This window comes from Stegodyphus dumicola, chromosome 8, assembly GCF_044657685.1.
Source record: "Stegodyphus dumicola isolate Sdum_Otavi_A_Nest chromosome 8, ASM4465768v1".
Classification (NCBI taxonomy): domain Eukaryota; kingdom Metazoa; phylum Arthropoda; class Arachnida; order Araneae; family Eresidae; genus Stegodyphus; species Stegodyphus dumicola.
The window spans coordinates 156,319,967-156,334,808 of NC_140775.1; the positions used below are offsets into that span (position 1 = coordinate 156,319,967).

At 30.0% G+C, this 14,842-nt stretch overlaps 1 protein-coding gene across 29 annotated transcripts in view; it reads left to right on the forward strand.

The window, feature by feature from the left end:
• LOC118180639 (cell adhesion molecule Dscam1-like) overlaps positions 1-14,842 on the forward strand; it is a 243,855-nt gene that overhangs the window by 140,727 nt on the left and 88,286 nt on the right. The window contains exons 1-2 of one of the 29 annotated variants that reach the window (XM_035349790.2): positions 1,488-1,628; positions 4,558-4,848. The exons of 26 other annotated variants lie outside the window; for them this stretch is intronic. In XM_035349790.2, the coding sequence (XP_035205681.1) occupies positions 1,565-1,628; positions 4,558-4,848 (355 nt within the window). In that variant the 5' untranslated portion in view covers positions 1,488-1,564. Of the gene's footprint in view, positions 1-145; positions 434-1,487; positions 1,629-4,557; positions 4,849-11,736; positions 11,915-14,032; positions 14,321-14,842 lie in introns of those variants that run through there. 2 more of the 29 variants (XM_035349850.2, XM_035349848.2) reach the window with 2 other exon arrangements.

The window sequence follows — 14,842 nt, forward strand, 5'->3', positions numbered from 1 at the left end:
AAAGACTTGGAATCTTAAACCATATTTATTCTTTTTCTATTATTTATTGTGTCTAGTTTGAAATATGCATTATAAATAATGATTTCAACGAAATACAATTTTAGTACGCCGAAATTTTTTTATTTTATGTTTTTTTTTTCTTCAGCTTTAAAGGCTCCCAAAATGAATGCATTTCATTTTTCAAAGGAATTAACCGTTGGAATGAGAGCATTTGTAATTTGCGGAGTTATAGATGGAGATCCACCCTTCACTTTCAGCTGGTTCAAGGATGGTTTGAAAGTCGAAGAGAGCAGAACCGTAGACATTAAGCCCCACGAATTCACATCTACTTTAATAATAACAAATTTAGGACCTGAAAGTAATGGAAATTACACGTGTAGAGTATCAAATGAAGCGGGCTCTGATGAAAAATTTGATGTGTTGAGTATGAAAGGTAAGGAAATTCGCTGGAAAGAGCTGAGGTTAAGAATTTAATCTCTTCTTGAATGAACCTTGTATAATTGTTAGTTTGTAATAAGAATTACTCTGTTTTATGAAAAACATTTTAACCTATGCATACATATTTTTATCGGTATTTGTAATACACTGTTTTTTTTTTTTTTTTTTTTTTTTTTTTTTTTTTTTTTTTTTTAACAAAACTAGTAGATTTACAACTGAGAATTTTTCTGATGAGTCGCCTTGATAATATAAGGAACTTAGCTGTCTCCTGACCTACATAAGTTTTAGAAACTGATAATACCCGTAGTTTCTTATTAATCTGTCTGTAGTTTATTATTAATTTTTTTCGAAAGGAGAATAAATGAACAGGAAAATATTTCATTATTATAATTTAAAGAGGGAGCTATTGAGATTTTTCATTATTTTTCAGTACTGTTATTGCAACTGTTATGAAAATGTTATTTATATGTGTTTCATAGAACACCTACTTGTTATTTAATTCTTTTGTGTAATATTTGTATATGTAAATTTAATAAGAGTGTGCTGAATAAATACTGTACATAACTTTTCGTATTTGAGGTATGTTATTAAAGCATGTGTCTTTGGATAAGAGGAAATTCTGATAAATTTCGTATATTCTTTGAGAAATATATCTATAGATAGAAACTGAAAGCGCTCTGAATATTACGGATCTAAATTATGAATCATTAAAAAGCGCAAAATAATATTTTACGTTTAAATATTATATTTATTCTAGCACTATTTTCTTCATATGTGTGATTATCTAATTAGTTATTCCACATTTAATGTTATGTAAGTATTGTATCTAGATTAATTTTACTTGTATTTCCTGTCACTGTGTGGCGCTAGTAGCCTATGAATCTCCGTTTCTCGGTATTCGCATAATATGAAACAACCAAGCTTGATTTGGTGTGATCGCATCATCAGGTAAGATTGAAATTGGCTGATATTTATATTTAGTATGAATCGGTCCATATTATCATACGAATAACAAAAAAAGCATTATGATTCGACTGAAGCCTTTCTTGTTTCCCAGGCTCCCAAAAAGCCAGGATAATCCTTGTTTCCCAGTTAGTGCATCTGTAGTTTGCTACAACGCCTTCTCATGGCTTGTTTGCTTTTCCTCCAAACTTTATCAGTCTTGCTTTGTGCTATTATTTGCATCAGAGGTAAGTTCAAAAACTCTTTCTGGTAATATTTTGAAAGTAATGATGAATGCATATCGTATTTTCGTATAATATTTTCTCTATATGTGAAAATGAAAAAAATTGATATTTTTTATTTCATTGTCTTTTTAAATTTTTTTTTATTTTATCTTATTATTAAAGTTTTACCTCGTTTTCCTTTTGTAGTCTAAAACAGCAAAAGAAAATCTCAGTTTTTTTTTTCCTCTAGATGAAAAGTAATCAAATCAAATACACCTTCTCATTATAAATTCAAAACCACAAACAAAACAAAAGCTGCTGTATGGGAACATTAAAAGATACAGCAGCGAGATAAGCATATTTGTTTTTTCCGAAAGCATTCTTATTAAATTTAATATTTTAAAATTTGAAAACAGAAAAATCTCCTTCTCTTCGCCCTTAATTTACTTATTATTGTTAATAGTATATATATGTCTGATTATTATTATTATTATTATTTCATTGTGTCTAAATTTTCTAAGACTAAGGTCTTTGTTAAATAGTTGAAATGAGAAAAATTCTTCTCATTATAAATTCAAAACCACAAGCAAAACAGTAGCTGCTGTATGGGAACATTAAAAGATAAAGCAGCGAGATAAGCATATTTGTTTTTTTTTTCCGAAAGCATTCTTATTAAATTTAATATTTTAAAATTTGAAAACAGAAAAATCTCCTTCTTTAATTTACTTATTATTGTTTAATAATAAGTAAATTAACTCCTCCCTTAATTTACTTATTATTGTTAATAGTATATATGTCTGAATTTTTTTTTAATATTATTTCATTGTAAGTGTCTAAATTTTCTATCTTTGTGAAATAGTTAAAAATGAGAAAAATTAAATGAATGAATTATCACACGCTACTAAGTTGCTTTCATGCTTCGCTAAATAATATGACACTAAATTTTCAACATCGTAAAAGAGTAATTTAAATCTACGTTTTAATTTCGTAGCTAATCTGATTTGAAGAGAGAATTTTTTTCTTCTTTTAATATAGATTTCTGTTTTCAGTAGCATAATATTGCTGATAATATTCTAATAACAGTCTTTTCATTCATAGTGTTATCAACAGCTTACTCTCTGAATGTAGTTTAGCCCACCAGCGGCCGAGCGGTAAAGTCACTGAACACTGGTAGTTCGGTCCGAGGTTCGAATCCCGCGAACGGGCTGGCTGCATGGGCGTTTTCGTGGTTTTCCCCATGTGTAACGTGTATACGAGCCAGTTTCCCTTAGAAAGTCCTCCACTAAGGCATCCCTCCTCTTAGGCAGATAGCCCTCGAGACTTTGCCATAATCACACACACACACACTGAATGTAATTTAGGATTCTGTTGTAGTTTATGAAATTATTTTTCTTGCAGATGTTAGAAATGCATTAATACCATGCTACATTCAAGCAACAGAATATGTTATATGAGTGATTGGATGTGTAGTGTTCTTTTATTTGTAAAAAATATTGTGACTTGAATATCTCAAGTACACACGTTTATCTCCTAACATTTCTATGGTTATTATATTTTAAACAAATATTACGCTGTAATAATAATAATAATCAAATCTGAAAGCTTTCAGATTTGATTATTATTATTTCTCCCAAACAGGCGTTATATTTATATTACTCCCAAACAGGCGTTTTCCTCATTCACAGACACACACGTTTCGAGAGCATTTGGGCTAAAGCCACACTGGACTAAAAATATTTAAAAACAGCCTATCATCGGAATTTCCAATAGACAATATCGCGCACTGGAGATAAAAGTGTTTTATTCCCTACAGTGTTGCCGCTGATCGCTTTCAAATAAATGAGATTTTTAATCAAAAATTCGTTAAAGTTGTACAAAATATGACATAGACAATAAAACGAATTCCATTTTTACAAATTCGGGATTCCAAGTGCCCATGTTTGGTATAGGACTATGCTATTCAAAATTTGATGACTCTAGGTACCGTTTTTGTTTCACAATTCGGGAAACATATTTCATAATTCATGAAGATTCTTCTTTATTTAGTTTCTTTAAATATAAATACATGGCGATAATATTTGGTGGCAACAATTTGAAAAGTGATACATCGCATTTAAATTATTTAACGCAAAATGCCATTTCGAGATTAATAGCCCTTCTGGGCTGAAAACGTGCTTTTAAGTTTAATGAGAAACTATTACATAATCTGAAACTTCACTGCATTGCCCTTCTTTAGTTGCGCTTCGAAAATTATGCTGCATAAAGCATACCAATATTGCCATCCCCCAATGTCAGCTGTGTTGCTTTATTGCATTGTTTCCACTGATTTTACTTGACTTGTAATTCTTTGATAAACATGAAGTTTATTTTTATGCTGCACGAAATTATATGCTTGATACTGTATGTTTTTAATTATTCTCTAAAAGGCAGTACTACACTTTTTGCTTATTGTAATTATTCTACTGTAACTATTTTACTTTGCAACTACGCCGATTATTCTGTCAAAGGCTGGTTTACTGCGAAGAGTAAATGATTGCAGATATTAGTTACCGAAAAAGAAGCCATTGCTGTTGCTCTGTGCGTAATGAAATTATTCGTAATGAAATAGGTTAAATAGGTGCGTAATGAAATTATTCGTAATGAAATAGGTTAAATAGGTGCGTAATGAAATAGGTTAAATTTTAAGTGGCATACATTTAAAAATGTTTTAAAGGTCAAAATAAAATTATTTTACACTGTTGTAACTTTTTATGTGGCATGACTCATGAAACCTGTGCGTCCATAATGTCAGCTTCGTATCCTATTTTGTCAATAAACTGATGTTGGATCAGCTTGTGTATTAAAAGAAATTCGAAATTTTGGATTTATATATAATAACTGGTATGGATATCTGCTATTTGGATATTTTTATATAAAGCCAGTAAACTTATTATGTTTCTGTTACATTCTGCAGGTATGTCTAAACCCGAAATCAAGCCCTTTCGTTTCTCTGATGACTTGACTGCTGGCAAGAGGACTATTGTGGTATGCATGGTAATTGAAGGTGATCCACCTTTTAGATTCACCTGGCTGAAAGATGGACAGGCAATTCAAGGGCAAGAGAGGATGTCTGTAACCACTGTAGATGACTTTACATCTACTCTCTCCATTGCAAAACTGGACGCTCAGAGTAATGGAAATTACTCATGCAGAGTATCCAGTAAAGCAGGCACAGATGAAAAATTCAGTTTTCTTCTCGTCAATGGTAAGCTGACTCCCACAGCTTACCTTCACCATAAACAGAGTTGTTTTGGGTTTTAATTTTTGCTGGAAGGGTTACTAAAGTACACGGAGAAAACATTAATAGCTAAAGCCATAATAGCTAAAGCTAAATAAATCACTTATATTGCGCGGTTTCGTCCCTTTTTCAGCTGAAATGGACTAGCTGTGGCTAAACTCAACTTCTCAATTTGTATGGCATTTTTTTATAATGGAAAATTAAATTTAATTGGACGTTTATATTCAGGCTTTAGAGCTGATAAAAACTTTTATATAGTGTCTTTAACCTTTAAGTAGGCCGAAAAAATAAATACTTACTTACTACAACATATGAATTAATTTTTATGAAGTACTTTGTAACTTTGATTTTCATCACTGTGTGGCGCTAGTATACCGATGTCGAACAGTGTAATGTGCTTTCAGAGATAGTACGATTTCATATTAGGATTTTAGACTGCCTCCGTGGAGTGCGTTTGCACAGGTCAGTTTATATTTTCAGTATACTGCATTTCCTTTTTTATTGTTTTATATTATGGCGTGATAGTATTAAAATAAAAAATTTGTTTGTTCTTCGTAGATATTCAGCGAATTTGTTACAGTGCCGCATTTGGATGTTACTAGCCATGAAATGTTTGTTTCTCCTTCTAGCATCCTTAGTTTCGTTCGTCGTTTGCTCATCAGGTAAGCCACATTTATAAATTATTATCTCTAGTAAATAAGTGTGCATATTTCTGTTAAATATGAAATTGAAACATTCTATAACCTCAGGTGATTTATCATTTTCTTATTTAAAATTAAATTTCAAATGTTCTACGAATGTTACTCCTAATTTGGTTGAGAAAACGGCCGTACAGGGGTTAGCTGAATGAGTTCAAATTCGTAAAGCAAATACTGTTATGTTTTTGCATTGAAACCATTATTAACGATAGTAAACTTTGTAAATTATGATTGGTTTTTAAGAATAGAAGTTTTCTTATAGAAATTATATATTAATATAATAAGACTTATTATATATTATTCTATATTAATATTATATTATAATAAGGCTCTCAGTCTGCTTGTTGAGTGCTATTTTATTATTATATTCGTACTGCTATGATTCCTTTATTGTAAGATAAATATTTAAAGAATTTAATATGTAAATTTAGGATTACGACTCTTCTCTATTTGTCGATGTAATTTATTACTTTAGCTTATATTATAATTCTTTTCAGCCGCCTGCTATTAGTAAACTGAGTCTACTAATTATTTTTAGATATCTAATCTTTATAGTTTCTTTTCTGGCCTTTTGTCTTTATTGCTGAAAACTCAGTACGCTGTGATCATGGTAGAATCCAGCAAATATATCTGAAAAATTTAGGTGTTTATTCTCAAAAGCCGATTAGTTGTAGATTTGCAAAGGAGTGATTAATAATTTTCATGCCTTTAACATTTTAAAAATGATACAGAAATGTAAGTTTTAATACTATTCATTTATCACATACTCACATCAACTATATTTTTATCATCTATTATGTAAAAGTTGTTGCAGAAATAATATTCAGTATATAATTAGTTATTAGTAATGAAATCTGTTACAGAAAAAAAGATACAAATGGTCAGCATAAATGCAATATATATTACATAGTCACACCATTCTGTTTTCAAATCTGTGTTACAGAAAAATTTTCATTTTTACCATACAAGTTCTTAAGTTCTGAAATTTTTCTTTCCAGATATATACACTGAATTTCATAATTTTATCTTTATTACATATTTAGTCAATCAAAAGCCGTATTATTTAAAAATGCGTTAAAACGTTAATAGTAGGGGGAAAATATGTGACTAAAATATACGTGCATAATTATTATTGAACCCAAAGATAAAAAAATAAAATAATTTTATTTGCATCACTTAATATTTTTAATTTAAAAGCTTCTTTATTAACAGTCACTCAGTTTATATGAGAACTGACGTGCTTCAAACGGTACAAATATTGTTACAGGTAGTAAAACCTCGCTTAACCAAAACTTAGTTGCAGAGCAATAACATAGATGCAGGTGAGTCCGAAATGCAATCATTTAATAGTGATTTTTTATATGTCGTGCATTTAAAACTGTTAAGTCGTTTTAATACACAATCCTGTATTTAGCGCAGTTTTATTAAAGAATCATAAGTTAGAATAATTATGAAATCTTTATTTAACTATTTAGAGAGTTTGGTTAAATAGATCACAAATAGAATACAAATTCTATGTATACTCTACGTATTATTTAAAAAAAATAATGTAGTGAATATAAAAAAGGAATTACCACATTTAACTTTTATCGGGAATTATAAAGATATCCGATATAAAATAGTGTTACTTGCATACGCGTTCTTAATGGATTGAATGCACACAGAACCGATGGTAGCTTGATAAAATTTATTTTTCCAAAAAAATGTCTTTACAGTTTTGGAGCTTTCCACTTAAGTACTCATACAGCTCTTCTTTATAACAGAACACAGTAGTTACCAGTTCAAACTACTAAGAATGTTAATCACAAAACAATGCAAAGCGCATCGAAAAAGAGGAGCTTCCAAGGATATCTCTGAATACTACGAAGTTAATGCTGAGATGAAACTGAGAACTAATGCTCTCTCTGGTCTTGTAGTTTTCTTTCGGCCGCCGAGGAATTTCCAGTACCTTCCAATTCTCGAAATTACTGGAAGTTATATACAATTAAAGTTAAATATAAGCGCCGGATAAGGCAACAGTTATATACGGGAATAAAAATGGTGAAATCGCTGAACACCGGTAGTTCGGTCCGAGGTTCAAATCCCCGAACGGGCTGGCTGCGTGGGCGTTTCGGGGTTTTCCACATGTGTAGCGTGTATACGAGCAAGTTTTCCTTAGAACGTCTTGCACGAAGGCATCCTGTCCCTTAGGCAGGTAGCCCTCGAGTGCTTTGTCGTAATTAAATAAACCAAACCAAATTAATTACAGTTCTAATTACAGTGATACAGGGAACGGACCCAAATGTTACCAAATGGTGGCCAAGTTTGGCAACTTTTGGCAATTGTTCGCCAACTTTGTCTCCAAAATCATCGCCTACTTGGCTATATCTCGCTGATTTAGCAAGATATCCATTTACCCCAATGTTAAATAGACTTGCCCCTGTAATCTTATTTTTCGGGCAAAACTTTGCTTTCCTTGATGCCATTCAAGTTGTATTGCTCATAGCAACATTTTTAACTTCATGCGACAATTTGTTGCCATTTGGCAAAAGGTTGGATATTTAATTTTTCTTTAAATTTAATCTGCCTGTTACTGATTTACAAATTAAGCGATTAAAAAGTAATAAACTCAGTTTTTTACATCTTATTAATAACTAGTTCGATTAAACTAGCCTGGATTAGTTAAGAGCATTAACTAGCAACTATTTTAGAACGCCGGCAGCTAGTTAGTTGAAAGGTGAAACGGACAACAAAAGTGATTCCTCACAAAAGGGAGGGTCGAGTTTAACAATTTTTTTTTTTTTGGGGGGGGGGGAAATGTGTGGCAACAGTTAACACTATCTCGGGAATTCTAAAGATATACTGCTTAAAAGCATTTTGTAATTTTCCCGTGATTTTAATGCAGCGTGAGTGTGGAGAGTGTGATGTTTAATAAGAAAGTTCAAAAAGCGAAAAGCATTGTGTCAGCAGGTGTGATTCCAAGAGCAGATAAATATGTGCCAGCTCAACAAGAAAATAAAAAAGCCTTAACAAACTCTCTTAAGGCGACGTTAAAATCTTAATCTTTTCAGATTTTTTTTTTATTTTATTAGATTTATATGGCTAGCATTGGTATATAATATAGTTTGCTAATTGTGATAATAAATGAATAATATGGAAGGCACGTGTTCCTTTTAGTAAAATGAAATTATTTTCGCTGAGGCGAACAGATCATTTCAATCCGAGTGTTTTAGTTATTAGAATCTCATAGAGAAGCTTGGTTAAAAAACAGCATTTGCTTCAGCATGAATTTGCTATTGTGAGAATCATTTTCCCTTCTTTTGCTATAGCAAAGCAGTGGTAATAATTACAATTTAATCAGAATGTTTTTATTTAAAGGTATGAATCGTAATTTAAAATCATTTTATTTTTATTTCTTTATATTGTGGTACTCTAAATATGGTAGTCATGATTTTTTTTCACTTGTAGAAATGAGAAAACCGGAAATCGGACCAATCCATTTCTCCGGCGATTTACGTCATGGCAAGAGGACATTCGTCACGTGTGGTGTCATTGATGGTGAACCTCCGTTGAAATTTTCTTGGCTAAAAGACGGAAAGGAAATTCAAGAAAACGAGATTTACTCTTTACACATAGGAGGCGTCACATCTACTTTAACTATATCTAACCTAAACGCCTTGAGCAACGGGAACTACACTTGCAGAGTAACCAATGCTTTCGGCAAAGACGAGAAACATGACGTCCTCCTTATGAAAGGCAAATAAATTTATATGCTTTTTCCGAAAATTCATTGTACACATCATTGAGTAAAAACAGATACTATAAAATCTATTAATTTTCGTTTTTTAAGGAAAAATTTTCTTATCTCTGAATTTATTCCTCTCTAAATAAACTTAATATAGTCCAAGAGAACGTGTTTATTGAAAATTAGTGTGCATTTAATCCTTTACGGTGTTCTACTCTAGAGATAAACTGCAATGGGTTAAAATTTACAGATATTTCTGTGGAATGAATTTCGAACGGTTTTTACGAATTTCCTTTTATACCAAATAGGTGAGTCAGATTCAAGTAGTTTATTTCGGATACCCCTTCTTTTGTTGCTTCCTTCCGCTCTGTTTTTCTTTTAAAATAAGTACTTTCATAGCAAGATGTTGTTAGTAATATCATAAATATAAAAGTTTAATATAACACTGTATATAATGTGATTACCCACTTTTGCGAATTTTAAAAGTTTATTATCTTGCAATATGATTTGTATATTTAGTTTATTTATTTTCCAGTTTCTTTGCTTGCTCCTTAGTTCGGCATTATATTCTGAAATTAGGATATAATGTTTAGCAATGGATTAGTATGTATGCCTTGCATAAAAGAAAAGTGGGACATTTCTATATCTCCCGTTCTATTGGTCCTATTGAAGAAATTTAACTTTCGTTTTTCACGTCTCGAAAGTGCAATTTTTTTTTTTTTTTTTTTTTTTTTTTTTTTTTTTTTTGTAACGAGGTGTACGTCATTGATTTTTTTTTCCATTTCTGATGCAATGTGTACCCTGAAAAATACTCATATATTCTAATATTTTTTAAAGTTTTTGTTGTGTTTTATAATGCCTACATTTGTTTTGATGAACGTTTAATACATAAACTATTTTTTTATATAACGAAATTTTAAAATGAGAAGGGTCTTATGGTATATCAAATTGAAGCTATTTATCTTTTTTTTTTCCCATGTATACCGTGATTAAAGGCATTTGCTTGTATCACAACTAATTTTATTATTTGGCAGATTTCTTGACTTCAAAAAGGTACTTTCGAAAATTTTGGGGCATTATGTTACGTTATATTGCACTCTTATGCGTTTACCATCCACATGTTCTTGCAAAGGCTGTGACTCTTCCAAGACCTAAGATCTTAACTTTCGCAGTCTCGTAAATAGCTATATTGAGTGTTCTGTTTAGTTAAAGTATAAGACCTTCAATTTAGCTTTTAAATTTAGTCGTTCTGTGTCATATGGGGGGACAATTCGTGAACGTACCTCTTAACAATTTGTATCTTGCTTTATTTTTTAAAAATGTGTCTAACTGATACATTTAATTTATAACATGTACAAGTGATAATTTTATGAATATTTGCTGCATTCTTATAATTAATAAAAGATGTTTCTAATACTATCGTTATAGTAATAATACATCGTTGAAGTTGTCATAAAAAAATTCTTTTCTCATAGGTATTTCTTTGAACTGTTGAAAACACTAAAGGAAAATGGAAATATTATTTATTTTAAAGCTAACTTCTTACCTTAAAAATAACTTCTAATTATTTCATAGATGTCATTGCAGAAATTTTCGTTCTTTATGATATCTTAATAAAAAAAGTTCGAAAGCTATTAGAGTAAACTATGTTATTTATAAAAACAGGAAATACTCTGATGATAAAGTTTTGTACGTAATATAACTGCTGTACTGTGAATTCATTTATTAGATGTATATGACAGATGCGTTTTATCATTTAATCAATTTCAGCGTGTTCTTATTCATATCTTTTCAAATTTAAATACGAAAATACCTGCAGCGTTTTGAATATATAACAAACTTAAAAAGTATTTTAACGAAATTAAAAAAGGAAAGTTTCAGTTTTTTTCTGTGCATATGATATAATGAACAGAATTTTTTTACTTAAATATATTCAATAATTTTACAGATTTTTATAATTTTTAATTAACATTCTCTTGTAAAATGTGTTTTATACTTGACCTGATCCAAAATTATACTTCCTACTTGGCTTTTGTTTTTCAAAATTGCTTGTCATATCAAAAGAGAAAAAGTGGGAAGTCTCTTAAATATTTTACAATAGTCCCTCAGCCGTTACTGTTTAAGATCTCACATGAACTTCTGCTTATAAGAAATTCTGATTTTTTTTAAACATTAATGCAGAAACTTCGCTGACATCATGATTTTTTTAAAAAGATGTAATATTGCATTTCATATGCAAAATAAAATATTTTCTTTTTCAGTGCATTTCCTGTCACTATGTGGCGCTACTATACCAGTGATGTTGTGTTTTATGTGTCTTCAACTCTCGTACCGATATACTGGCGAATTAAATAACTTGTACATTGAGCAAGCGTTGAGTGCCATACGAACGAGAATAGTAATTTCAATAACGGGATATATATTCCACTGTTTGTTTTAATGATCTGAAACAAAATTCAATTTCTTAGGTGTCATTTTTATTTTAATTGTCAAAGCTGAAGCCTACATCGTATTATATAGACCTATACTGCACTAAATTTGATTGCGTCTCTGAAGATGGATAGTTGGCTTTTCCTCCAGACACTGTTCCTTTCTTTTATTTTATCTTCAGGTGAGTTAAACTTTTTCGCTTTCTTGTTATTTAAATTAGTATATGCTATATGTGTTATACAATTCATCATAAAAGAAATCTTCAATAATTCAATGTGCCTTCAATGCTTTTTCTGTGCCAGTGCATAACCATGGATCTTTCTTTTAGTATTTCAAATACAAATGCTTATTTTACACTCTCATTTACATTCCAAAATGCAAAATTAACATTTATGCTAGTGATAAAACATAACTGGACAAAATTATAAAACTGGTCAGAAGTTTTAAAATGTCATTTAAATTGATTGTATATTCCTTGTATGTATTATATGCATATTTTAATAGCATATACCTTTTATACTTTTTTCTGATTTTCTTTAAATGCTGTGGAAAAATATCATTATTGTGTAAATAATTAAATTCTTAATTGCATTACGTAGTGATATTTTAAACTTAACTGTCAAATATTTAAAACCCCTGTAGCAAATATCATTAGGAATTATTAAAGAAGCATTTTGATGTTCAATTGTATTCATATGAATCCTACCATATCTTGATAATATTGTGGGCAGTTTAAACTTTTAACTATTGCTTTGCGTATTATATTAACCGTGTAAGCTTTGTTAGAGTAAATTTTTTTTAATAAAATAAGTATTAATTTCTGTAAGTACGCCTGCTTTGTAGCTAAACTAGTTTCTCAAATGCACATAAAAGTTCAAAAGAAACATATGTATTTTGCTACATAAATTAATTTTCTTTTAAATATTATATTAAAAAGTCTGGAATGTTACGAGAGATAAAACTATTCATCTGTAGCATAAAACTAAATGTAATAAATTTTCTTTAAATTATACGTTCGCCTAAGAACAAGTTTCTAAAGGCTTATTTCCATTGGAAATATATGTCTATTTGTCTATCTTAAAATTCAAAATTTTCAACAGCGCAAATGAAACATTAAGTGCGTACGTTTAAGGAAAAACACTTACTTGTTGCTTACAGTTTCACTTAAGCACTTTTAATATGTCCTTTATAAGTTTTTTGTATTACGTTATTTTGTATACAAGTCTTTTGTATTGCATTATTTTATTACGTTATTGCATTCGTCTTATCTTCAGTTCTTCTCAGGACTTAAAACAATTATTAAACGATGTAGTTTCTTACTAATTAAATAATATTAGCGATTGCTGCAACTGAGGTGAAAAATTTAGACACCGATGCAGAAAATTATAAATAAAAACTGAAACCGAGCACATTTATTGAAGTATATTTTCAGAGCTAAAAATAATATAGTTATTTGCATATACATCCTCTTACCTTCATTCCGCGGCATGAGGCGGCTATGTAATGCTGCACCTTTCCATCTTGAATTTTCTTAGAAAATAAATTATACGTAATAAAATTTTTTTTTGAAAATGAGATTATTTGTAATGTCAGCAATTTATTTATAATAGCCATCAAAAAATTAATATTTGGAAATTTTATGAATGTTATATAATGCACAATTTGTATCTCAAAGTAAAACAGAATTACGTACAGTTGACATTTCAAACTTTATTTATCATACCTTTATTTTTACACACTTTCTATTGATTATACCTTTATTTTTACACACTTTTTATTTAATATGTCTTAATTTTTACACAATTTTAATTAAATTATTATTATACGTAGTATGTAATAAAATAATAAAAATAATGTAATCAAAATTCTGTAAAATTCGTTTATTTCTTTCCCATCAGTTCTTAGTAAAATTTAAATAGATTCATGTAAGTTCTAAACTGATAAATTTATTCATTTATTACCTCTTTCGTATCTGCCAAAAAAGAATATATCTTCGGCACCTCGCCAAACCACCGATTTGCAGAAAATCACATATTTAAAATCTGAAACCGTTGCAAAAGACGCGTCAGGACCTCCACTCAGTAATTCTTTTATATATTTCTCAACGTACTGAAAATATCTCTTTTGATGCAGTCTAAAACACCGAGAAACAACCTAAGGAAGAGTTAAGATGAGAAAAGCAAAAACATCAAGTACCTAGTTTCTGCTTGGTTCAGATGATATATTTGCTTACACAAAGTAAGATCAAGTTTTCCTTTATTTTGGAAAAAACTCTTTATAATCTGTATTTCTTTTTCAGCTTTAAAGGCGCCCAAAGTAAATCCATTTCATTTTTCCAATGAGTTGACTGTTGGAATGAGGGCTGTGGTAATCTGCGCAGTTATCGACGGTGACCAGCCTTTCACTTTTGTCTGGCTCAAAAACGGCTTAAAGGTAAAAGAGAGCAGAACTGTGACTATCAAACCACACGAGTTCACATCCACTTTAATAATTACGAATTTGGGACCGGAGAATAATGGTAATTATACTTGCAGAGTATCAAACGAAGCTGGTTCTGACGAAAAATTCGATGTTTTGAGTATGAAAGGTAAGAACCTTGTGTTGGAAAGCCTGCTAACAAATTTGCTTTTAAAAATACTACGAATTTTCTAATTTGTAAACGACATTGTGATAAATAGAATTTCAAATAAATACGTTGAATATCCACTTGTTTTTATCATATTCAAAGCGTGGAGAAGCTTCGTAATTCCTAAATGTGTCTCTCTCTTTTTATCATAGTTTCTGTAACTTTTAGGTAGAAGGGAGGAGTAAGCTGTAAAAGAGAGATCATTTTAAATTTTTTATTTGTAGAACTTACAATTTGTACTAAAAATGTCCAAAAGATATTTATTAATTTTTTTTTACATTCTTCTCTTTTAGCATTGAATAAATAATGTGCCGAATTGATTAAAGAGTTCTAAAACTGAGTTTTAAAAAATACTATTTTTGTGTAGAAATGTCTTTTCAAAATTTTTGATCGTTACGTTCATGTATATAACATCCATTTACTTGGAAAGTATTCCCACTGCTAGAAACATAAAATCTTTAAAATGTTGCCATTTTGCAAAGC